A 25,346-nucleotide genomic window follows, 5' to 3' on the forward strand; every position below is an offset into this window, starting at 1 on the left:
CATCATTATTCCATCTCTTTTCAAGAATGACAATTACTTAAAGGGATGGATTGTACAAAGTTTGCTGGATTAAAATAGACAATGGTGTGACTATGTTTTGCTGTCTATATAAAAGAAAAGTCCCAATTTAGGCCTTTAAACCCAAAGACATCTTCACAAGTTACATTATTATGTTCATAAAATTTTAAAAAATCTAACTTTCATAGGGAAATGTAGCTGTGCTATGTCCTAAAAAGGAAAAAAAAAGAAATGTTTATTCCCTAAATAATTCAAAATTGGATATTTAAATAGCCTAGTCTGTATAGTTTATGAACTATTCTCATTTCCCCTCCAATTAATTGCTATTATTTCTGTCTTAAAAAGTAATACTGTAAACTACTAGTTAACCAAATAAATTTTATCTCACATAAAATCTTCACATGCTGAATCTCTATACTTTGAAAAGCAAAATGACCAGAAATTAATTTTAGATGTTAAATGTATATGTAGAAATGTAAAACTTATAATTAGTAAAAATCTATGTAATATTATGTCAGAACAAATTATAAAGTGATCTTCTGTATTTTAGCCTATGTAACTGTTCTCTTCTCCCCTACTATAACTTGACTTATAGCAGGTAATAATGTTTTAAGTAATATATTTTTGTAGATTTTATTGTATCTTGTAGATGTTTACTGGTATTATTTTAATTAGTTTTAGATTTAGAATTATGTTTTCTAAATGCAAAATTTTTTGAAAATATTTAATTTTTTGAAATCACCCTCTCTTGCAGGAAACAGGCTTTTTAAAGGTTAGTTTCATTTTAGGAACAAAATTAATCACTTAATTTTATTCTTAGACATTTCAAGCTGTGCATGATTTTATTCTGTGTATCACCCAGGTCCTTTTGCCCAGTAAATGGGCTTGAATCAGTGGGTACCCAATGCCAGGATACAGGTATTTGCTTGCAGACATGGTTAAAATACCTTATTAGAAGGTAGGAGGGTGCTGATGGCACACCTAGGTGTGCTCCCCACTTCTATGCAGGGATTCTTTGTCTCTCCCCATTTTTGTCCCTGTCACTTCCACATTTTCCTCTTTCTAGTCTTCTATTATAATTATTAGATGATCCCACTTGCTTTCACTTCAGCCTAAATTGCATACCTGTGATAGCACATGGCGGTAGCTTGACAAAGGCTCACATTAGTCTTGCTCAGCAATGTAGCTTGTTTAAAATCCTGAAACAGTTTTATAAATTTTGTTAGTTTTGCAACATCATCCTTTGTGCTTTCTTAAACTTCATTCTAGCTTGTGTTCTACCACGAATATACATAACACAAGCATTAACAAAGACATCTTAGCCTAACCGGTTTGGCTCAGTGGATAGAGCATCAGCCTGCGGACTCAAGGTCCCAGGTTCGATTCCGGTCAAGGGCGTGTATCTTGGTTGCAGGCACATCCTCTGTAGGGGGTGTGCAGGAGGCAGCTGATTGATGTTTCTAACTCTCTCTCCCTCTCACTTCTTCTCTGTAAAAAATCAATAAATTTTATTTTTAAAAGACATCTTAAAACTTTTTTTCCCTTTTTAGTGTCACATCTAGTGAGAATGAATGGAGCAGAGGAAACCCATAACTGAAAATTCACTCAGAATATTGTGCTACTGGTCTGCACTTTCCCAGTGGTTTTGCCCTGATGTGTGTAATGAGATCACATTTACTTTCTTTTTATTTTTTTTTTCAGTTCACACCACCAAAGACTTGCCCATCTAGATAGAAATGGAAATTCTCCTATAGAGAAACTTGGACTTTATAGGGCAAACACACACCCAGACCCAGAAAAGGACATTCATTGGGCCTTCTTTGGGGATTAGCTAAGGCTGCTTCTACCTTTGGAATTCACACTTCTGGGGAGAAGTGTATCATTTTGTCCAGGTTTCCTAGAAGCCTCCTGAGAAGGAGCAATGGAAAATCCCAAGACTTTGAGTTAGGAAACTTGGCTGGAATGGCCCTGGGGAAGAGGTTGTTTGAAGAGAATTAAAAGCCTGCAAGAGATCCTGCCTCTGCGGCCCTGAACACTGACCTCCATTAGGCTCCAGAGACAGTGTCCGAAGTGCATAAGCTTTTCAAAGACCTACAAAAATGTTTGAGAACTGAGGCAAAATAAGAACATCACTACATTGAAACTGATACAATATTTAGATGAATATCTACATATAAAAATATCATGTAAGTTGCAATGATTCTGCTTTTCCCAAAGCACTGCTTCAGCAGGAACCTTCACTGGCAGTCTTGGTTGTAACCTCGGGTGGCCAAGCTAGAACAGGAGAGTGCTGTCACCTCCTCTGGAGTGTCAAAGGGAACCCCTCCAGCTCCCTTCCTGGAGGCTGGCACCCGCACTCTCTAGCCTCAGAGGGCAGGTGTCTGAGTCCTGGTGTCCACCCTGGAGGAAGGAGAGGAGCTAACCACACAGACAGCCTCCCTTTCCCTCTCCCTCCTCACTGTCCCTCTTCCTCCTCCCCCTTCCACAAACCTTCCCTGGCTGCAGCAGAGGGAGGAAGCTGGCTAACTTTTCTGCAAACATTGGGAAGGCAGGGGGAGTAGTAGGGTCAAGCAGGGTCACTGGAATCCTATTGGAGGAGGAAGGTTTCAGTCAGAGACCAATCTGTAGATATGGAATCCGCACTTAGATTCCTGAAGTATATTTTGATACTAAAAGGAACTATTATTGGAAGAAAATAAGAAATCTATTGTCTAATCAAGTGTAATATAATCAAATATGCTACCAGATAACTCCCCCAAATACTGTGTTATTTACTGATTTTATCCTCACCTGAGGGCATGCTTAGAAAGAGTGAGGGAGGGAGAAAGAGAGAGAGAGAGAGAGAGAGAGAGAGAGAGAGAGAGAGAGAGAGAGAGCTATCAGTTTCTTTCGGAACATGCCCCAACTAGGGATCAAACCCACAACCCAGGCATGTGCCCTGACCAGAAATGGAAGATGCTCAACCAACTGAGCCAACCTGTCTGGACTAAGAGAACTGTTTTAAAGTGGAGGCAAACTTAGTGGAATTGAGATTTATTACAAATTAAGATTTATTTCCTATTTATTTATTTTGGAAGTTGTGAGTTGTGATCAAGAATTTAAAAGACTGAGAATACCAAATTCAGTTTTGTAATCAGATAAAACTTACAAAGTCAACCTGACTCTATATGTATAATTATCAGCAATAAACATGTGATGACTATTCTCATTAATTAGAATAAAGCTAACTAGTCTTTATGATTTTCCCCTTCTGCATTCATTTTTTTTCTAATATGAAGATCATAAATAACAAACCACACATAGCCACTCATACACAAAGCAAATTCCTTATTTGTAAGGTCCTTCACCCACATTGTCTTTGTGTCAGAGGACAGATTCTTGACCTGGTTCCTTCTGTTCTCCTCTGGAAACTTGCTCCATCATATTCCTGCCTTCTGTATTTTTAATTCTTGTTTCATGCCCCGACCTAACATGCCTTCCCCTCAACCCTCCCTGCCTACAAACTACACATGGCCTGGTCTTTCTAGTTCCTGTCACCACCAATCTCCTTGAAAGCATAGCTAACACTCACGTTCTCCACACCCCCCAATTCCATCAACTTCCTGTTATTTGTGTTATTTAATGAAGGCCAATTTTATTTTGTCATTTTTAAATTGCATCGAAAGGCATTTTTTATTTATTTACTTTTATTCTTATCAAAGTAACCCATGAACAAAGTGTATGGTGTCTAATACAACTAGAAAACTGACAGTGCTTGTAGCAATTCCCTGTCCCACCTCTCCTTGCCCCTGAGGCCCACTCCCCAATTGCAATTGTTTGTACATCTTGCTGCTATTTACCTTCAGATTTCAAAATAACATGAGAATTGTCATGTTTAACCTCCCACATAGGATAGAATTTAGCTGTCTTACCCCAGCACTCCACACATTTTCTTTTCTCCCACCATCCCTAAAAAAATAGTCTCTATTTTTCCTCTTAAGTGTAGGAGGATCCTTGGCTACCCAATCATATTTAAGTTTGAGGCATTAAAATACAGAATGGTAGTTTTCGGTGCCTGAACATCTCTTTTTTCTACTATCTTCAACCTTGTGGAATTACATCTTTTTTATTCCTTTACTGTCTTCCTGGTAGGTTTTCAAGAGGACAAAGAGATAGACACATGTTCTCAATCCAACCCACTTAACCATTAACTTCCCGAACAATGCGAGTCCCAATGCTGCGCTCTGCTTCCTGGCCAAGGGTTCCTAGGATCAGTTACCTGGTATGGTGTCAGCACTCATCCCACTTGACCTCTCTGTTAATCAATCATTCTCACCAAAAAAATTTCCCTGCGTAAGTGTTAAGACTGCTGCTTCCTGTTTCTTCATCTAGCCCTTCTATTATTCAGTCTTATATGTCTTCATTGGTTCTTTCTCATTTTTCTAATTTAATTTTTCAAATATTTTTTTATTTACATAAAGGAAACTCATTTTTGTTTGTTTGTTTGTTGTTGTTTTTTGCTTTTAATTTGTGTTTGCAGGGCATATTTTTTCCAGCCTTTTACCTTTCCGATCTATATCAATATGTTTAAAGTGTGATTTTTGTAGCCAGAGGCTTTTTTAAAAAAAATTCTGGCCGAAACCGGTTTGGCTCAGTGGATGGAGCGTCAGCCTGCGGACTGAAGAGTCCCAGGTTCGATTCCGGTCAAGGGCATGTACCTTGGTTGCGGGCACATCCCCAGTGGGAGGTGTACAGGAGGCAGCTGATCGATGTTTCTCTCTCATCGATGTTTCTAGCTCTCTATCCCTCTCCCTTCTTCTCTATAAAAAATCAATAAAATATATTTTTTAAAAAAATTCTGATCTGACATTTTCATTACTTAAATTGGTCTATTTTTTACCATCCTACTAAATGTCACTCCTAATATGGTTGGATTTAGGTCTACCATCTTATTATTTGTTTTCTGCTGTTTTCTTCTGTTTCCTGTTTGTTTTCCCTGTCCAGGCTTATTTTGGATTATTTTAATTTTCTAATATTCTATTTTAGAAATAGAATATTATTTCTGGGCAGCCGACATCTGAGGCTTGCCTGAGCCTCAGGCCAGCCCTGAGTGGCTGGGGGGCTGAGGGAACTGGGGGACTCTGGAGGCAGGCACCCCGGTGGGGCTGAGGAGACTGGGTGCCGCCATCTAGTGGCTGTGGGCACCACCATCTTTGCTATAGCGTGATGGTCAATTTGCATATTCCCTTTTTATTAGATAGGATTATTTTAATTTTCTAATATTCTATTTCAATTAATCTACATTTTTGTTTTGTTTGTTTGACTGAGGAGGTCACATTTGAGCAGAAACCTGAAATGAAAGATGGGCATGAGCCACACACAGATTAGTAGGGAGAGCGTTCTACGAACAGAGAAGAGCTTGTGTGAAGACCCTGGGGCTGGAAGGAAGCCTGGCATTTCCAAGGAAGAGCAAAATGCCAAAGTGGAGGGACCTGAGTGCAGAAAAGAATAACGTTTGACAATGAAGTCAGATCAATGAATGACAGTCAGATCATGATGGGTCTTGGTTGGCCACAGTCAACAGTGCAAATTTTATTCTAAGTGTGATGGGAAGCCACTGGAGGGTTCTGAGCAGAGGAATAACATGGTCTGCTTTATGTTTTTAAGGGGTCTGTCGGCTGCTGTTTGAAGAACAGCATGTAGAGACAGGGACAAGAGCAGAAGCAGAGAGGCCAGCTGGGAAGCTCCTGATGTAGTCCAGGGGAAAGATGCTTGAGGATGGAATCAGGAAGATAACAGTGGCAAAAAATGAGAAATGACTGCATTCAAAATATGCTTTGATGGCAGAGCCTACTGAACTGCTGGATGTAGAATGTGAGGAAAGAGAGGGGTCAAGAATGATTTCGGATAGACCAAAAGCTCCTCAAGGACAGGAAGTCTGCCTTATTTATCTCCACACCTTCAATACATAGGATTTGGAATCAGGTGAGACCTGAGATCAAATCATGCCCTAGCACTTCCTGGATAAAAGACTATTTAACAATGCTGCACAATTTATAATTTAAAAAAAATACGCATGTTTTACAAAAATTCTATTAGTCATTCAAAGTATTTCAACATGATTATTGCTAAAGTTTAGTTATTGCTCTTCTGAATATCAGCTTCCTCATCTATAAGTTACAATTATAAATTGTGCAGCATTGTTGAGAACCTGGTATGTTGATGTTAAATACCAAATAAATATGTGCCATATAGACAACACAGGCCCTGCATTTAATTCTCCAACAGCTGAGGTCTTTTGCTCCCAACCCCCATTTTCCTCACTTCTCTACTCCCAACACTGTTCCCTAGAGTTCTGTAGCTTTCTTGCCTAATCCAGAGAAATTCTTTAGTTCCCTCTCCCTGAGGAAATTCCAAATGGTATAACCTAAACCTAAAGGAGTTCAACTCTTGGAATTACATTTCATCATAGTGTAAATTGCCTAGAATATGGTTTCTCAGACACTTCCTTAATACATTGCGGACCAATAGTTTTACTGCTAGCTTTACCCAGTGGCCAGATAAGTTTCTATTGAACGAGTACAAAAACCGTTTTACATAAATGTTAACGGCACGCTTTAAAATTAAATACCCATTGCATTTTGAGATTATTTATTACATATTTTTACAAGCCATTATCTTTTTAAAGTATGATACTTTGTAAAACACTGTGTAATATGAAGCGAGAATTCTCGTGATCCGTCCGCAAAAATAATAATAAGTAATTCTGTGGGGCAGAACCTCAAAATATGACTCCAAAGGTAGAAAAATAACATGATAGATCCTCCCTTCCCCCAACTGATGGACGGAGTATGATGTAAACTCCACCTGCAGCCCAGCCGGACATTCCTGAACACCTTATATGGACTGTACATTGAACCACCAATCAGCACCTGCCAAATACCCTAAACCCCCGATTCCTAAGTCCCTAGGTGCCTAATTATGTGCCTTACATGAAACCACCAATCAGCGTGTGCTGAGTGCCCTAAGCCCCGTCCCCTCTTTTCCTCCCCTTAAAAGGCACTCTCACCCCGGCAAGCTCTCTCTCTCTCTCTCTCTCTCTCTCTCTCTCTCTCTCTCTCTCCCTCTCTCTCTGGTATCCCATGGTCTCCAGCCCTCTGTTTCATCTTTCATAACACAAGTCACTTTTGGAGATGAAAAGAACGAAGAAACACTCCATTACATAATGTTCTGTTGTAGTTCCTCAGAAACAAAGAAGCAGCAAAACTACCATTATTCAACTGCAAACTTTGTTTGATTTGTCTTGTATTTCTTAATCTTAACTCCAAAGTTAATTTTTAAAAAAATACAAATAAGATCAAAATGAGAATGGTAAGTTTTGTTTAATTGTTCTACAAAGAAATGCATTTTTTTAACCAAAGAAACCATGTATCTTTGTGATGTATCGCAGATGCTATCTCTACTACAATCCTGCGTGCCTGTTCCCACCATTCTCAGTAGCCTATTTTGAGCAGGTATTTTCCACTCTATACAAAACAAACAGATTTAGTTTGATATATTTGCAATGGAGAATGAGGAAAATTATAAATGAGAGAGAGCATCAAGCAGCAAAGTAAACAATACATAAATCATTTTATTTGCTAAATAAATTGAAATTTGTATAGCCAAGATACTCCCTTGGGGGAAGTGATAGTCTTGAACTTTCACCAAGTTAGAAACTTTTTAAAAAATATATTGGCTATTTGCCTGTAATCAAAACAAAGTAAAAATACGCATGTTTTACAAAAATTCTATTAGTCATTCAAAGTATTTCAACATGATTATTGCTAAAGTTTAGTTATTGCTCATTAATATTGCCATTTGGTAGTAAGAAAAACTTGTTCACTATTTTCAGAAGTGAGCATGAAAAATCAAGTGGGTTCAGGTTTACCTCTAATGCGAAATTGTGATGCCCTTGTCCTAAATAGATGAGTCCACGATTAACTAAGGTATTGAATGCCATAGTTTTCCCAGCATCAAGAAGAAGCACGATTCCATAGTCTATTAATGCCTAAAAAGAAAAGAAGCACTTACAACCTAGATTCAACTCTTTCCTACATTGGCCAAGGAAAAAATGTGTTAATGCCCAAACTAGGAACCCATAGTTAGTATTTAATTTGACTTACAATTTATGGCCCTAAATAATCATTTGTTGGATGTAAAGGGGCCCCTGAACTAAATATTTGACTGCTGCTGCGTTGTAATAGACGGGGCTGACTGTGGCTGCACGTCACGTGTTCTTGTGAAGCATCCTAAGCATTTCCATTGTGATTGGACAGAAGAGGCGTACCACCCGCCTCCCCCGGGCAGCAGTTCCCCAGCAAGACTGCCCACAGTAAAGCCGAGCACTTGTTGTCATTGGAAATTCAAGTTCTTTTTAGTATTCGATTGTTTTTCTCACAGAAACCTAAGCTTTATGGAGGCAGAGCTGATCCTTATTTTTCACCATTACAAAGTCAGTAACTAGCACTGTGCCTGCACAGAGTAGGCAATCGATAACTGATTGTTGAGAGAATAAATCATGAATCAATGTAAATGGGTCTTAATATAACAAAGAAGCCTGTTGGAAAATTACTTAGCTATCTTAGGGTTGTTTTTTTAAGACATTAATCTCAGTTGAGAATTAACTCAGAGAATCTTTCTCTATTACTTTTACCTTTTTATTTCATTCATTGAATAAACAATTTTTTACTGGTCATCGTTCTGCATCAGGTAACAGGACCATCCCAAATTTGAGTTGGAGCTGAATCTCTTACCTCATTTTTCTACTGAACATTTTGCCCAAAAGAGCCATATAATTTCATCAGAAAAGGGCCAGAACTTACATGCCTATAGCACGTGCTAACTGAAAATGCAAATACATAGTATTTTGTGTTTGCTCAGTGGTGCTCTAGTATTTCATGATTAGGCACTCAAGTGTCTAAAAGAATTGTACAGTTATGTACATTGAGGCATAATTAATAACAAACATTGCCAGGGCTGTAAAAATAATTCATAATACTTATAAAAACAAAACTAAAATGTTAGCACTCTTGCTTTTATAGAATCACAGAATGTAAAACCTTTAAGATACTTCAAGATCCACTAGACAGCTGAATATGTGACACAAGAGGAAACAAGAGCTATAAAATTAGTTTCATGAAGGTTAATGAGCAGGATTTGTAACATGCCTCTGCTGTTATTACTCGCTTTTTAGTCTCGGGTAAGTTACTTAACACTAGCTTTAGTTTCCTCATCTGCAAAACTGGGATATTAACAATTCATCATATTGTTGCACAAATGAATTTTCGTTTAGCCCAGTGCCCCCCACACAATTAGCTCTAAGTAAGTGGTAACTATTACTACTTTTATGAAGGTGATAGGAATCAGAACTCACCTGTTCTTAATTTTTATGAAACCATATCTTAAGAGAATGTCTAAGTGCATTTTCTGCAGAAAGATACTTGGGTTTTCTCAGTGTAGTGTTGGCAGCAATGCTGAAAAACGGGTGGAGGTAGACATGAAGGGAGGAGGTAGACAAAAAGGGAGGAGGCGACACTGTTAAATGCCTTCCGTTCCTCGTGCTGGAGGTCAAACGTTTTTACAAAGCCGCCTACAGACTGTTAACCAGAAGCAAACAAACCTGTGAACAGCAGCACAGGCCTTTACTCCCTGTGTGACTCTCCCAGCGTCCATTTCCTCATCTGTAAAATGAGTGTCTGAATGAAATGGGTTGGGTACAGGGCAGCTCCAAAATAGCCAAGATGATTTATTCTAGTAGTTAGGTCTCTATTTAGGTAGTTTTTTCATTTTCTTTATTCAGAGTGTGGGGCTCTGTTAAGTATCAGAGATAACAAAAATGGGAGGTCCCTGCCCCCACCCAGCCCATTGTTTGTGGCTTCAGAGTTACCCAGAAAAGGCAGGAATGGGGGTGGGGAGGAAGTCATCAAAGACACCTGCTGTGCAGGTTACTCTGATAAATGAGCCCTTAATTAGTCCTATAATCTTAACAACCCCTTTGTTTAAAATTATTCATTTGTCAATGGTTCTGGAGGAAACCCGATCCTCTGGTTACCGGGAATTCTACATCCTTTGAGAAACAACGTTTCTCAACTTCCTTCCATAGCAAATAAATTCCAAAATCTCTACGTGTTTTAAACAGACTTGACTTCCCATGCTTCCAGGAGATTGGGGAGCATGACCAACAGCAGGCATGTGACGTCGTCTATTAAAGGAATGCCTCATTGACTGTGGACCTGGATAGAAATAAGGAGGGGAGACAAGAGGACAACAGAGGAAGAGAAACAAGAGGGGACATAGCACTAAGAAGACCACAGACCAGCTGCTTCCCAGTGAGGAATCTTGACTGGAAAAAGACCAAGCAGACAAAGAACAGGAGAAAGAGGAGAAAGATTAGAAAATCTAAAAAATGGCTTGCACAGGGAGCTATAAGGACAAATAGAGAAAAAGGATTGCTGCAGCCATCAGCTAGGCCTGCAAAAAGCACAAGCAGTACTGGTCACTGGTCACTGGTCACTGGTCACTGGTCACTGGTCCCCATAACCGGAAACCATCACTCAAAACTGCTGCATCTGTGGCCTGAACACTGTGCAAAAAATACCTCAGCAAATTCTGAAGCAACAATATTGCTAATAATCACTGCTTAAAAATACTGCAAACGGTGTATCAGTAGAAACATTTACCCTAATGAGAATTATGTAATGTATTTTAATTTATATATGTCTTCAAATGCTTTTGTAAACATTATAAAATCAATTTTTCGTGTGACATTGCTGAGATTGTATAAGACAATCTTGTGAGCACTAACAAAAATAATAATGTCCTTTGAAATGGTTCTTTGGGTTCTCAAGGTGTGTGTGTGTGTGTGTGGTGTGTGCATATTTCCACAAGAATTATTTTTCAAAATTACAACAGATATAATAAAAAATATTTTACACATGCTTTACGTATGTTTACAAATACTTTAACATTTTGTTTACTAAAATGGTCATCTTACCATCTGAAGTTCACCTATCTTGGTGTAACACAATGCTCTGTTATAAAATGCTACATAACTGTTTTTGTCCATGTTGATAGCGGTAGTTAAATCTGTAATCGCTAGCTTATAAGTCTACAAAGGAAAAAATAATTAGGTGAGAAGGGTTAGTCATAATGGACTGACATTTAATTGTAAAAGAAATTATTGATTCTATCAGACTTTTTGGAACACTTTGTGCAGCATCTGTGATATTAAGACAATCAAGCTCATCTTTCACCAAGTTAATTAAGAAAATCTCTTGGTAGGAATTATTATTATAGTTTCTGTTACTTGCAAATAAAATTAAATATATAAAGAATTTTAATTTAGATGATTATCTTATTGCCAATGTTGAGAAAATTACACTTCTTATTGGTAAAGGAGAAGCAAGTCATGTTCCTCCAGCAAACATTCACCAGAGCTTGCTTGCTTCTGTCATTCATACTGTCAGATCCCATAACCGTCATGTTTTCTACCTACAGTCTCTTTTGCTTCCTCTTCGATGCTTCTCTGATACCTTGTGTCATCCATTTCTATAGATAGTAATTTTCATGGAATTAATACATAATACAAGGTCTTACCTTTGCTTTAAGGCATTATTTGCAAAATATTTCATATGAAATAGCTACAAAAAAGGTTCAGAAAAGAAAAGTAGGAAAAATAAAGTATTCGTGAAGTATCGGGTATCAGTGCTGCTACTCACACCTTTTGACCTACTAACTTCTCTTTAGGAATCAACTATAAATTCAAGCAATGACTGTGTTCTCAGTGTGTATACTAGTAACTGTAATGTGTAAAATAGTGAAAAAAATTAAAAACCCAAATGTCCAACAATCAAGTGGTAAAAAATAAACTATGATAGAATATTATTCAGTCATTGAAAATGGTATCTTCAAAGGTTAAGTGTGAGAAGCAGGGCACAACACAAATTAGGTAGCATAATCCCACTTTGGAAAATATATCCCATATATTATTAGGAAAAAAAAGACAATGCAAATACACCAAATGCTCTCAGAAATTTTCAGTTGATGGTGAGATAATAGGTGACTTTGGTCTTCTTTATTCCCTCTTTGTATCTTCCAAATTCTTTACAATATGTTACTTTCTAAATAATGTGTTATTTAAAATGTAAATGTCCAAAAAGAACCCCACTATTTTGTAAGCTTTTTGATGTACTGTGGAAGTGTAAGGCGTCCCATGTAGCTCTGCCCTGAACACTACGTTGATTCTTCTCTCACGGATTAAAAGAAGGAAGTGCGTCCCTACTGGCATCCAAGCATCACTCACTCTGTTTTCTGTGAACAAGACAGGAAATCGCCTACCCTGTTGTGGTATTTGAGAACACCTCTGTAGATGTAAGCTCGCACACTCTGAGGATAGATTTTGATGGCCTCGTTACAGTTCAAGATTGCTTTGGAGTATCTGCCTTTCAAACCGTAGAAGGCTACTCGGTTTAAATATGCCTTTTCAGAGAAAGAGAAGAGGAAAACAGGAATGTGTGTTATAGTAAAAGCATTAATTATACCAAAAGATATGATAGTTTGGACAAATCTATACCACCCAAAGATGTTATAAAATGTAGGATTTTTTCCAAACATACAGAATAATTGAAATAGTACAATGAACATCCATATACCTACCACATCCTACCTAATAATAGACAAATATGCAAATTGACCACACCTTCGCTATGCCCAAGCCACGCCCACCAGCCAAGCCATGCCCACCAGCCAATCAGGACGAGTATGCAAATTATCCCAACAAAGATGGCGGCTAATTTGCATATCAAGACAGCGTAGAAAGAAGCCAAGAGCTGCAGAAGGGAGCAAAGCTGCGGAGAAGCAAGCAAGCCGGGGGGGGGGGGGGGGGGAGGAGAAGGGAGGAGCGGAGGCGGGGCCGGGGGAGAAGGGAGAAAAGCAGGCAGGCTGGCGGAGAAGGCGGGGCGGGGGAGAAGAGAAAAACAGGCTGGCTGGTGGAGAAGGCGGGGCAGGGGAGAAGGGAGGAGCAGAGGCGGGGCCCGGGGAGAAGGGAAAAGCAGGTGGGCTGGCGGAGAAGGCGGGGCGGGGGAGAAGGGAGGAGCGCAGGCGGGGCCGGGGGAGAAGGGAGGAGCGGAGGTGGAGCCAGGGGAGAAGGAAGAAGAGCAGGCGGGTTGGTGGAGAAGGGAGAAAAGCAGGGGAGCTGGCGGAGAAGGCAGGGCGGGGGACAAGGGAGGAGAGCAAGCAGGGCGGGGTAGAGTGCAGCAGGAAATCCTATTGCAGGATTTTTCCTGCAACAGTAACGCTAGTAGATTAAATAATTATTAATATATTTGCAATATTTATTATATCTACTTTTCCCTGAACTGTTAAAAATATATGTTGTAGACATTGTAACAATTCATCGCAGCTCTCCAGTATGCATCTCCTATGAAGAAGACATTTTTTTGTACAATCACACTACCATAATATATCTAAGAACATTAATAGTATTTCCCTAAAAACATCTAATATTTGGTCCGTATTTAAAATTTATAGACTTTTAAAATCAGGATCCAATAAAACTTCACCTATTAAATTTTGTGTTATCTCTTTAGTCTCTTAAAAGTAAGAAATAAATGCAATAGCAAAACAAGAAGTAAATAAAATTAATAACATAGTATATAAAATTATAATTATTAATAGATACATTAAAATATTAACAATATTTATATACATCACAATTTATAAAACACATATATAATATCCCTGTTGGAGATAATATTTTTAGTTCAAAGGGAAATACAGATATATGCTTTATTAAAACAATTATATGAAAAGTAGGTATAATTAATCAATTGTTGCTCACTAATAACAATGACATATGAAGGATTTAATAGTTTTAGCAAATCTATAACACACTCTCTAAATCACCAGAAGTGTTCATTTAAATACCTCGTAATGTTTTGGATTGAGGGTAATAGCACGATTAAAATCCAGGATTGAGCTATCCTTGTGGAGTTTTATTTTACAAAGCCCTCGTTGATGGAAGCCTTCTGCAAAACTGGGATTTAATTTCACAGCTTTGGTAAAAAAATCAAAAGCCTAGAAGAGCATATTGTTACAAAGCAAATGGTTTAATAAGCAGAATTTATTAATTTATAATGCTAATAAATTATACTATATAGCTGTTGTTGAAAGTTTTCTATCTTTTTCTGGTCATTTTAAATACATTTTTCCCAGTGAAACTTGTGGAGCAAACAAAAGTAATATTTATTAACAAGTCAGGTTTAGTATTATAATTTACTAGCCCTTATTCCCAGATTAATGTCCGCATAGTCCAAGTTGTTAGATTTCAATAATTTTGCGTGTAAATTTAATCATTATTCTTCATATTGTGTTCCTTCAAAGAAGTCACAACCAGCACACTTGTTTTCCAGGAGGGCCTAAAACATTTCATAGCAGATGCATAGCTATGAAATTTCAGAATGATAGAACTCCAAAATTTTCCCCAACATTGTAGGGCAAAGTTAGTTTTAATGCTGGTTGAACAAAAGGGCTAAAAACATGGAAAAGATTTGTAATTAATCTTATTAGAATTTCTTAATAGAACAACTAATCAAGTGCAACTCTGTTTCAGATGCAAAAAAGGTTTGAGATGCAAATTTTAGACACTATCCACTCCTATGAATATAAGGATAGGAATGGTGTGTGTGTGTGTGTAAAGATACAGTTGTGAAATATTCAACATTAGCCATTAGAAAATAACAATTATTTTACATATTGGACAATTTTGAAATGGAGACTTCTGTAAAATAGCCAAATATTGGTAAGCATGTAAATATTGACTCAACTGGTTTTCAATGATATCTTGGCTATCTAAATAACCAGTTTCAATCTTTGAATTTTTAGTCGTCATTAAGAGAAATTAGTGTGCTAATCATTTTCCATTTATTCTACATTAGAATGAATCACTCAATTTAAAGTATTTAAATTTAATAGGTAAATTTATATTAATGTGATGAAATTATTTTGCTATAATAATTTCTTACAATTAGATTGTTTTGGTGAAAAACATACATTAGTCTTTACAATACTATTGACAAATAAACATCAAATAAAACAATGCAGTAGGTATTGTAGGATGCATAGTGTCTGTAACAAGCCATGCCTTATAATTATTATCTACTAATTATAATTATAATTATTGGTCTACTGCATTGGTCACTTCCTGTAGAAGTAACCTTCAGAAATAGAACTAAATGCAAGCATTTTCTAAAATCACAAGTAACCTAAGTTCCTAAATATACAAAATACCATTTGGAAGTTGCCTTCATCCATGTAACAAAGACCCAAGTTATACAGACAGTCCACTGACGCCTCTAAGGCATTTGATCCTCTCTCAGAATGAGAACAGACATCCAACGCCTTTTTAAACAGTCTCATAGCTTCCTGCAGGGTGAAGAGAGAGAGGGCTGAGAATGCTTCTTTCTACTGTTTACTTAACATGACAACCTTAAACGTTAAAAGGAATCCTGAGCACATAGCCCTACTCACATACAGATTTGTCCATACACAGCGAGAAGACCATTGCCTGTCTGATCGCAGCACGTCCCACAAGGTGCCTATCCTAGAGCCAGTGCTTAAGCAGGCTCTACATGAGGACGTTAGAAACCACACTTCCTAAATTCTAAAGATTATTTTCTTGTAGTCTTAAATTAAACTTAAAGTTGTAGACTAGTTTATGACCAATTTCCTATAATTTTCCTGAAATGAATACTGGGCAGCTTTTAGGTAGTAGAAAATCTCCAATGATAATATCTGATGTGGTTTTAATCAACCTTTGTTCTGTCCTGCTGTGCTGTTAATAGAGTTCCATTGACACCAGAAAATAAACTAACATAAAAAATAACCCATTTAAACTATTTAATCAAAATACTTGAAAGGCATTAATGAAAAAAATTCAAATTTTCAGATAGAAATGTCTTTTAAATCAGCTAATTGAAGTACATCTATATAGAAACAAAAAAACCTGTGACCCTTTAGCCCATTTTATTAATTCTATTACATTGCAAAAGAAATAGTGAGCTTTAACTTGGATATGCTAAGTGTCCATTTATGGTAAAATTGAAATTTTATCCTGTCTCATACTCAAAATATATATTTAAGGTAAAGTCTTAAATGGAAAAAGTAAAACTTATAAACTTTTAGAAGAAAATATAGGTATATCTTTATGACCTTGGAGTAGGGAAGAAATTCCTAAACAATTTTTTTAAAGTCATGACAACAAAATAAAACATAGATATATTCAACCACATTAAAATTAAGAACTTATTTTCGCCAAAAGGCACAACAAAATAAATAAATAAATAAATAAATAAATAAATGGCACAAATTGCAAGAAGATATGTATCAAACATATAGCCAACCAAGAGTTAATAACAGAATTTAGTTTTTAAATGCCTAAAATTTATAGGAAAAAGACAAAAATTGTGTATAGGAAATTGATAGACTAGGAAATATGAATGCCTAATAAACATATATAAAGAAGTTCAATCTGTGCTCAAACTGAGGAATGTGAATTAAGACCACAAGGAGTGGTCTCTCTCCTCCAAATTGACAAAAATAAAACTTGACAACACCCATTATTGTAGAAAATGCAGATTAGCAGGACCTTCATACTGCAGGTGGGAGAATAAATTGATACAACCCTATGGAACAATGTATCATTAGCTTGAAAGTTAGGCATTCACATTCTCTACACACCAACAATTCCACTCCTGGGAAATCCTGGAAAACTACTCCATGTGTTAACAGAAGACAGGAAAAAGAATATTTTTAGTAACCCTACTTTTTGTTGTTGTTGTTAATCCTCACCAAGGATATTTTTCTATTGATTTTTAGAGAGAGTGGAAGGGAGGAGGACAGAAACATTGATATGAAAGACACAACTATTGGTTGCCTCCCGCAGTTGCCCCAACCAGGGCCCTGTAAGAGCTGGCAACCAGGTATGTGTGCCCTTGACTGGAATCAAACCAGGGACCCTTCAGTCCTAAGGCCTTTGCTCTATCCACTGAGCCAAACTGGCTAGGGCAGCCCTACTCTTAAGAGGAGAAAAAATAATAAAAGGAAACAACCTCAATGTTAATTAGCAAAAGAATCCTATATAATATAAGGCTAATATGCAAATCGACTGAACGGAGGAACGACTGGTCACTATGATGTGCACTGACCACCAGGGGACAGACGCTCAAAGCAGGAGCTGCCCCCTGGTGGTCAGTGAGTCCCACAGGGGGAGCGCCACTCAGCCAGAAGCCCTGAGCTGGGTTCACGGCTGGCGAACGCAGTGGTGGTGGCGGGAGCCTCTCCCGCCTCCACAGCAGTGCTAAGGATGTCCGACTGACAGCTTAGGCCCATCAGTAGGACATCCCCCGAAGGTTCCTGGACTGCGAGAGGGCACAGGCCGGGCTGAGGGACACCCCCCAAGTGCACGAATTTTGTGCACCGGGTCTCTAGTCAATAAATAAATGATATAATTTTGTTTTATAAAAAGATATGCAGCCGAAACCGGTTTGGCTCAGTGGATAGAGCATCAGCCTGCGGACTGGGATGTCCCGGGTTCGATTCTGGTCAAGGGCATGTACCTTGGTTGCGGGTTCATCCCCAGTGGGGAGTGTGCAGGAGGCAGCTGATCGATGTTTCTCTCTCATCGATGTTTCTAGCTCTCTATCCCTCTCTCTTCCTCTCTGTAAAAACTCAATAAAATATATTTTTAAAAAAGAAAAGAAAAGAAGAAAAAGATATGCAAGCAGTCATTCTAATCAAGATATTAAAATTCCATTAATAGCCTTAGTAAGCATTATTCAAGACTTTGTACCTTGTTTCTCTTGGCCTTCATTTGGGTTTTTGCTAATAGAATAATCATGTTGATTTCAGGCCTATTCAAAGTGGCCCCATCCAACACCTGAATGGCCTTCTCATGGTTTTCACAAAATGAATAAATGAGTGCTTGCTGTATAGGACTCAACTCAATGAGACCTAAAATAAAAGGAAAGCTTATCAATACCTTTGTCAAGTATCTAGGATTTAGAATACATGTAATATTTTGATCAATGATCTATCTTTTAATATGAATTAACAAATCAATATGATACTAAAATCTATTCACCATCAACAAACAGTAAGCAATTCCAACACAAACAAAAAAAAATAAAAGTGTAAGCCTGGTATTTCCTATAATAACTTCTCTCACAAAATTCACTGTTTTGATGCATTTTACTAATTGATTATGTGCAAATGAAATGGAACTTTTAAAGTTTCAAAAGTCTAACTTAGATTTTCAAGTGAATCCTTCAAGCTATCTATGCATAGCTTTTGCAAATACCATAAAAATTTTAAAGAAGCGTTTACTTTTAAGTTGAGGCCATTATAATTTCACATTAATTATATTTACCTTTGTTCATTTCTGCTACTTGGTAAATAGTGAACTTTGCAAGATCATAACATTTCATCCTAAGAAGATATTGTCCTCTGGAAGAAATAATGCCTTTTTAATTCTAAGCTTGAAGCATTTTTCCACAACAAAGTTTCTTGTAACCAGTTACTTGTAATTTTATAATTATAATACATATATGTATACTTACATATGTATGATAAAAACAATGTGAAAATTATAAACATTTTATATTGTCTAAATGAACCAATTAGCTTAGAGATGTGATGAGAAAACAATTTAGGAAATATGAAGCTGAAAGAAGAAAAACCTCAAATCTTTTTGCAATTACTGTATTTAAAATGTTAAACTCTGCCGAAACCGGTTTGGCTCAGTGGATAGAGCGTCGGCCTGCGGACTCAAGGGTCCTGGGTTCGATTCCGGTCAAGGGCATGTACCTTGGTTGCGGGCACATTCCCAGTAGGGGGTGTGCAAGAGGCAGCTGATCGATGTTTCTCTCTCATCGATGTTTCTAACTCTCTATCCCTCTCTCTTCCTTTCTGTAAAAAATCAATAAAATATATTTTTTAAAAAAAATGTTAAACTCTGTTGCTAAGAAATTAATAAAAAAATAAACACAGATCAAGGTACATAAAAGTGGAAAAGTATTACATAAATTGTTAAAATGTGGTCCAAGGGTTTAAAAACAAAGCAAGCCCTTATCAGAAAGCATTATTCTAGTCCATTTTCCCGTATCTATCTATACATCCATTTCCTGAATTAGAGACAATAACATTTTTTTTTTTTGGTGATAACTCATAATGTTCAATGAGTCTCTTTATAGAAAACTCTATGGCATTTGAAATACAATTCAATGTGTCACTTTTTCCCCCCACTGAATTAGCTGAGGTTCACATTTGGTACTTCTGTGGACATAATCAAATAATTGTTCAAAATATTATCTTACTTTCATGAGCCCTGTGATAATTATATATAACCAGTAATATAGAGAGGCCTGAAATAATTTAAAACATGAAACAGTTGTGTTTTGATGCAAGGATAGAGCAAAGGGAAAGATCTGGTTATCTTATATTATAAATTTTCTTCAAGCTTAACAAAACCAATAACTACATCTGACTTGGTGGTTGTGTCTTGGCCACCGCTGAAAGATTAAATGTAAAAGGAGGTCACTGGAAGGATCAAGAGAGGACTTGAAGATGTGATTTCTATGCCAATACCTTATTATATATAACTCGATTCGATCTGGCTGAAGGTGGATAGCACGAGATATCTCTCTTACTGCCTTTTGCAATTTATGTACCTGTTGATTGATAAACAGAAGCTTAGCTCATAATAACACTCCTTTCTGGTGTTTATCCCCTGCCATTCTTCAATACAGAAGTTTTGCAGAAACATTTCCTAATACATGTTTTTCTTAAGAATTATCATAGCAGCCCAGCCAGTATTGCTCAGTGGTTGAGCATCAACCCATGAACCAGGAGGTCATGGTTTGATTCCTGGTCAGGGCACATGCCCAGGTTGCACATGACCAAAAGATATAAGTACATTGCGTTTGGTAGGGCGCATGCAGTAGGCAGCTGATTAATTATTCTCTCCATCATTGATGTTTCTTTCTCCCTTTCCTTCTCCCTTCCTCCTTCTGGAATCAATGAAAATATTTTTTTTTAAAAGAGCTATCATAGCAAATGGGATACAAAGAAGTAAAAAGAAAAGTTTGTGATGCAGTGTTGTTTTTAAAAACCAGTTATCTTTAATTTTGAAGAATTTTTACACATACCCACATATATAATTTTACATAAATGTGATTATATCATACATTTTGGGTTGTTTTCCTTTTTTTGTTTAGCTTTTCAGTTTTCCCCCCTTTTACACCAAACTTTATTCATGCAAAGGAGGGTAAAATTTAAATTAAAAGTCAATTCCACTTAAAAACTAGGGGGAACAAAGAGGCTTGCACTTAAAATTAGTAAGTAAATTAATAAATAAAACAAAATAAAAGAATAAGAAAAAAAGGTGACTGCTTAAAATCAATATAGACGTTCTAAACATTGACTATTTCCTTAATACTGGTCACAGAAGCATAATCTGGATTTGTAAAAATTTAGGGGAAAAACCTATTATCACTGGGAATATTACAAAAGGAGTTCGACAGAAACCCCAGCAGAATGAATCTGGACAAGCAACGGCTCCTTTACTGCACTGACATGGTGATACAAAAAGGAGAATGCACTCATTTGTGCATGGAAGCAGAAATTGTGCAACTGTTTGGAGGAAAGAATGAGTGGGCTCAAAAGAGGGAACCCCAAAGGAGCGAGTTTGAGATGTATTTAAATTAACTGGAGAATTCCTGTGGGACTCAGGCCTGCTGCTTCTCAAGCTGACCCTGCTCAGGTTGGTGTAAGTATTAAATCATCTATTCATATGTCTGTTCCACCCGTAAATATTTATACATTGAAACCCTGGTTGGGAAACACGGAGGCTCACTCTCTGATCTTTATGAGCTGACCTGGGGTTGGACTTCTCCAGACAGCCTTAGATTAGCTTCACCCTGGAGGCTGAGCCCACACAGTAGGCATATGTATTCTTCTATATGCAAACGGTTTGATTTGTGATTGTTTTATTTACATTGAATTATATTGTACATACTTTATACTCCTTTCTGAATCTTGCTTTTCTTATACCAGTCAGCTGATATTCTTTTTAAAATTAAACTTATTGGTGTAACATTGGTTAATAGCATTATAAAGGTTTCAAGTGTACAATTCTATAGTACATCATCCGTATATTACATCACATGCTTACTACCCATACCTAGTCGTCTTCTTACACCATATGATATAGTTCTAGTTGTTTTTTTATTGACTACATAATATTCTGTGTGTAAATACAACATAATTTATTCACTACTGTGCAGAGATTTTTGCCTCCTCAGAACAAAGAGTTTTTGAATGCATGTCCTTATACCCTGACATGATGCTGGGGCTTTGGTTTCTAAGTGCACTCAAAGGAAATTTCAGAAGCCTTCAGCTCCAACAACATGTAGGCAAGCAAAAGGACCACACACCACAAGTATGTCCATCCCTTTCCCAGCAGGAGTCAAGAGCAAACTTTCCCTGGGGACTACACTAACCCTAACCTGCCCTGGGTCTTCCACCTCTATCATCAGGAAGGTAAGAGCTCGGAATGGATTCTAGTCACACTGGGTCCTGAGATGGAGACAGTGGAGACCAGAGACTCTAGCCAAATCTCCTAGGAGAGGCAGTGTGATGAAGAAAAAAACAAAAAAACAACTTATTTCAATAGTGATTTTGAAGTGGAGTTTTATGTTTGTTTTTGTGGGGTGGGTTGGTGTTTTGTTTCTGTGGCTCCCCCATCCCTCACCCCCACACCATAATCTGCCTAATCTGATGGAAACCAGTGTGACTAGTGGATCTGTAGGAGACAAGAGCCAAAAAGTATTGAGCCAATTCACATGGGCTCTTGCAGGCCTTTCTTTGGCTTTTGCAGGATTTGGCTTTTATTCTGAGTGCAAAGGGAAGCTATTGAAGGATTCTGGGCAAAGAAGTGAAATAATCTGGCATGTTTTAACAGGATCACTATGGCTGCTGTGTTGAAAGTCCATCATGAAGGAGTAAAGAACAGAAGCAAGAAGACCAGAAGGCTACTGCAATAGTCCTAATGAGAAATGACAGGGTCTTGGTTAGTGGTGGAGTAGTGGAAAGGGATATCTATTTTGAAAGGCAGAGACAACAGAGTTTCTCTCCGGAAAATCAGATATGGTTGGAGTCAGCTAAGACTTCCTGTTTATTGTATTGTTTGAATTTGTTACATAAAGGATATGCTACATTTTTTAATTCAAATAACATATAAATCTAAACAAAATCTAAAGGAAAGCCTGAGTGAGTAGGATCCCATTTTATGCACAAATTCCATTCCACAAACCCATCACACACACACACACACACACACACACACACACACACACACACACACACAACTGATAGGCTCCCAAATGTTAATAGCAGTTAACCCTAAAGAATGAAATCATCGGTAGTTTTAAATTTATCTGTGACTATATACAAGTAAAAGTATTATATGCAACAAATATATGTTGCTTTTGTAATTAGGAAAAAATATATTTTTAAAAAAGAAAATGAAAGACAAAAAGTCATACCTCATCAATACAGTCTTTATAACTGGGCAATTATAGTTAACTATATCTACTTAATGTTTATTGCTTATAAATGCATTAGTCACTGCAATTATCTGAAAAAACACATTAACATATTTTAAATTATATTGAACAAATATCCAGAAACTTAAAACTTTTTAAAAAATCAAGGTTCTCAAACCTTAAATACCTTATTGTAAGTTTCTGCTAGACACATATAGCTTTGAATATATGAAGGATCAAGTTTAAGAGCCTCAGAAAAATACCAAGTGGCGTCAGTGTAGTTATCTAAGTGTAGCAGATCTATGATGCCAATATTTATATAAGCCAAAGTAACAGTTCTAAAAAAAAAACGAGAAGGCAAAATCTTGTTAGACATTTTAATTACTCCAATGTTCTTCAATTATGAATGAACCTAATGAAATACATCTATTTATAGCAGGTTTCTTTTAATGCTTTACTAAAGCAAAGTAAGTTAACTAAACACTCTCTATTAGAAATTATAAACACCTTTATAAAATCCTTAGCAGGGAATGAACATTTGCTGAGTTTGGGCCAGGAACAGAACTCCTGAGGTCTGACTTAGCAGTACTTTACTCTTCCTTGATTTAATCTTGATTTATCTTGAATTACAAGCTTAGTTTTCCTCAATTCAAAAGTTTCTGGGCCCTCAGCAGGTGGCTCAGTGGGTTGGAGTGTCCTCCTGTATACCAAAAGGTTGCTGGTTTGATTCCCAGTTAAGGCATATACTTAGGGTTCGATCCCCAGTTGGGGTGCAACCAATTGATGCTTCTCTTTTACATCAATGTTTCTTTTAAAACATACACACAAACATATCCATCCATCTTTGGGGGAAGATTTAAAAAAAAAAAAGGTTTTGCCTCGGGTTCTATTATATTCGCCATGAGTAGCAATGAGAAATAATGATAGTCTCAAGGCTTGTGATGAAATATCCTCTCCACATAGGTATTAACCCAGCTTCTTTTCTAGAGCAAATAAATGTTTTCTCTCTTAGAGTAAAACAATTTTCAGTATGTAAATGACCTTAGAAATTACCTATTCAATTCCCCTGTTTCAAAATAAGGAAACTACACATCCTACAGCCCAACTTCATGGAAGCCTTGTCCCCTTACCTAAAAGATGCCAAAATTATTATTGCCCATGTTTCAGCTTTTTACAACTGAAACTCTTGTCTTTCCATCTCTGGCTCAAAAATATCAAAAAGAAAATCACTGTGGTTATTATGGAGCCATACTCCATGACTTTCCTGGACAAGTGCAAAATTTGCCTTATTGATAAGCTAAGTAAACAGTCTGGTGGTTAGCATGGAATCCCCATGCTTTATTACTCTTTCTGACATCTTCCATTTGAATAAATGCTTCATTCAATTTATTTAATTAAATCTTTATAGCTTAACTTTCTGACTAGTGTATATAGCTTTCAGTCTGTGTTCCTTCCTTATACACACTAGTTCTAAATGTTATTGGCTTTTTTCCCTTTTGTTTTACTAAGTAAAATGAAGTCAGAAGTTCTAAATAGAGGTTTCCTTCTATTGAGTTGTGTGTTGTGCATAGCAATGATATATCAAGCAGAATATTTTCTCACTAGAAGTCCAGTGCACCCTCAGCCCAGCCTGCACCCTCTCCAATCCAGGACCCCTCAGGGATGTCCCGCTGCCAGTTTAGGCCCTATCCGGGACCACTGGCTCCTAACTGCTCACTTTCCCTCCTGCCTGATTGCCCCTAACTGCTCCCCCCTGCTGGCCTGGTCACCCCCAACTGCCCCCCATGCCAGCCTGGTCACCCCCAACTGCCCCCCCATGCCAGCCTGGTCACCCCCAACTCTCCCCCCCCTGCCGGCCTGGTCACCCTTCACTTCCCCCCTCTGCTGTCCTGGTTGCCCCTCACTGCTCCCTCCCCCTCCCACCTGCCTGGTCGCCCCATGCAGCCTGCCTTTCAGTCGTTTGGTCGCCCCTCACTAACACCCCTGCTGGCCGGGTCATCCCACACAGCCTGTTCGGTCATCCATTCGGTTGCGATGGTCACTTAGGCTTTTATATATGTAGATTATTTTAAAACTTGATGACAGTGTTACATAAAGTTAACTTTAAAAAGCTCTAACCTGGGCACCTCCAACCTGCTTTGAAAAAAACTTGTGGGGTTTATTTGTCATTCGTGGATTTAATTCCTCATAAACCCATTCAATCTCTAAAGTTTTCAAAACCATCTGAGGCAAAACAGATGTTAACAACGGGTCTTATTTTAGAAGTAATCCTATTTTTAGAATAGGATTAATATTCTAATTCTAGCATAACTTCATAATTATGTCATTTTTACCAAGTTATTAATGACGAGGGGGGAAAGCTTTTTCTTTCATTGTTTATTAAAAATGTTACACAAAAAGGATATTAGTAAAAATGGAAAGGAAAACCTACCTTTCTAAAGAAATAACAGTTTCAAAGTCACAAATTGCCAGCAACCAAAGTTTTAGATGTGCATAGAGTATGCCCCGATGTAGGAAACAACCAAGATTCTCATAGCCATCATTTATGAGAGCTTAAAAATAAAAATATATCTCTTATTCACATTCTGAACAAACATATCTGAGTTATATTTTAGTCTATACCCTTCCTACTTCTTTTTTTTAACATTATATAAAGGAAAACATGTATACAATGAGTATACTTATTTGAAGAGTACAAAATAGTATTCATTT

At 37.3% G+C, this 25,346-nt stretch overlaps 1 protein-coding gene across 10 annotated transcripts in view; it reads right to left on the minus strand.

The window, feature by feature from the left end:
- TTC6 (tetratricopeptide repeat domain 6) overlaps positions 1-25,346 on the minus strand; it is a 111,087-nt gene that overhangs the window by 18,614 nt on the left and 67,127 nt on the right. For 4 of the 10 annotated variants that reach the window (XM_079767448.1, XM_079767453.1, XM_079767454.1 and 1 more), the window contains 10 exons: positions 25,066-25,186; positions 22,822-22,972; positions 19,678-19,760; positions 18,461-18,537; positions 17,885-18,045; positions 15,325-15,459; positions 13,963-14,112; positions 12,376-12,516; positions 7,928-8,047; positions 1,144-1,217 (listed from right to left, as the gene is read on the minus strand). In XM_079767448.1, coding sequence (XP_079623574.1) covers positions 1,144-1,217; positions 7,928-8,047; positions 12,376-12,516; positions 13,963-14,112; positions 15,325-15,459; positions 17,885-18,045; positions 18,461-18,537; positions 19,678-19,760; positions 22,822-22,972; positions 25,066-25,186 — 1,213 coding nt within the window. The other 6 variants (XM_079767451.1, XM_079767456.1, XM_079767450.1 and 3 more) reach the window with 5 other exon arrangements.

Source organism: Cnephaeus nilssonii (assembly GCF_951640355.1).
Source record: "Cnephaeus nilssonii genome assembly, chromosome: 4".
NCBI lineage: Eukaryota > Metazoa > Chordata > Mammalia > Chiroptera > Vespertilionidae > Cnephaeus > Cnephaeus nilssonii.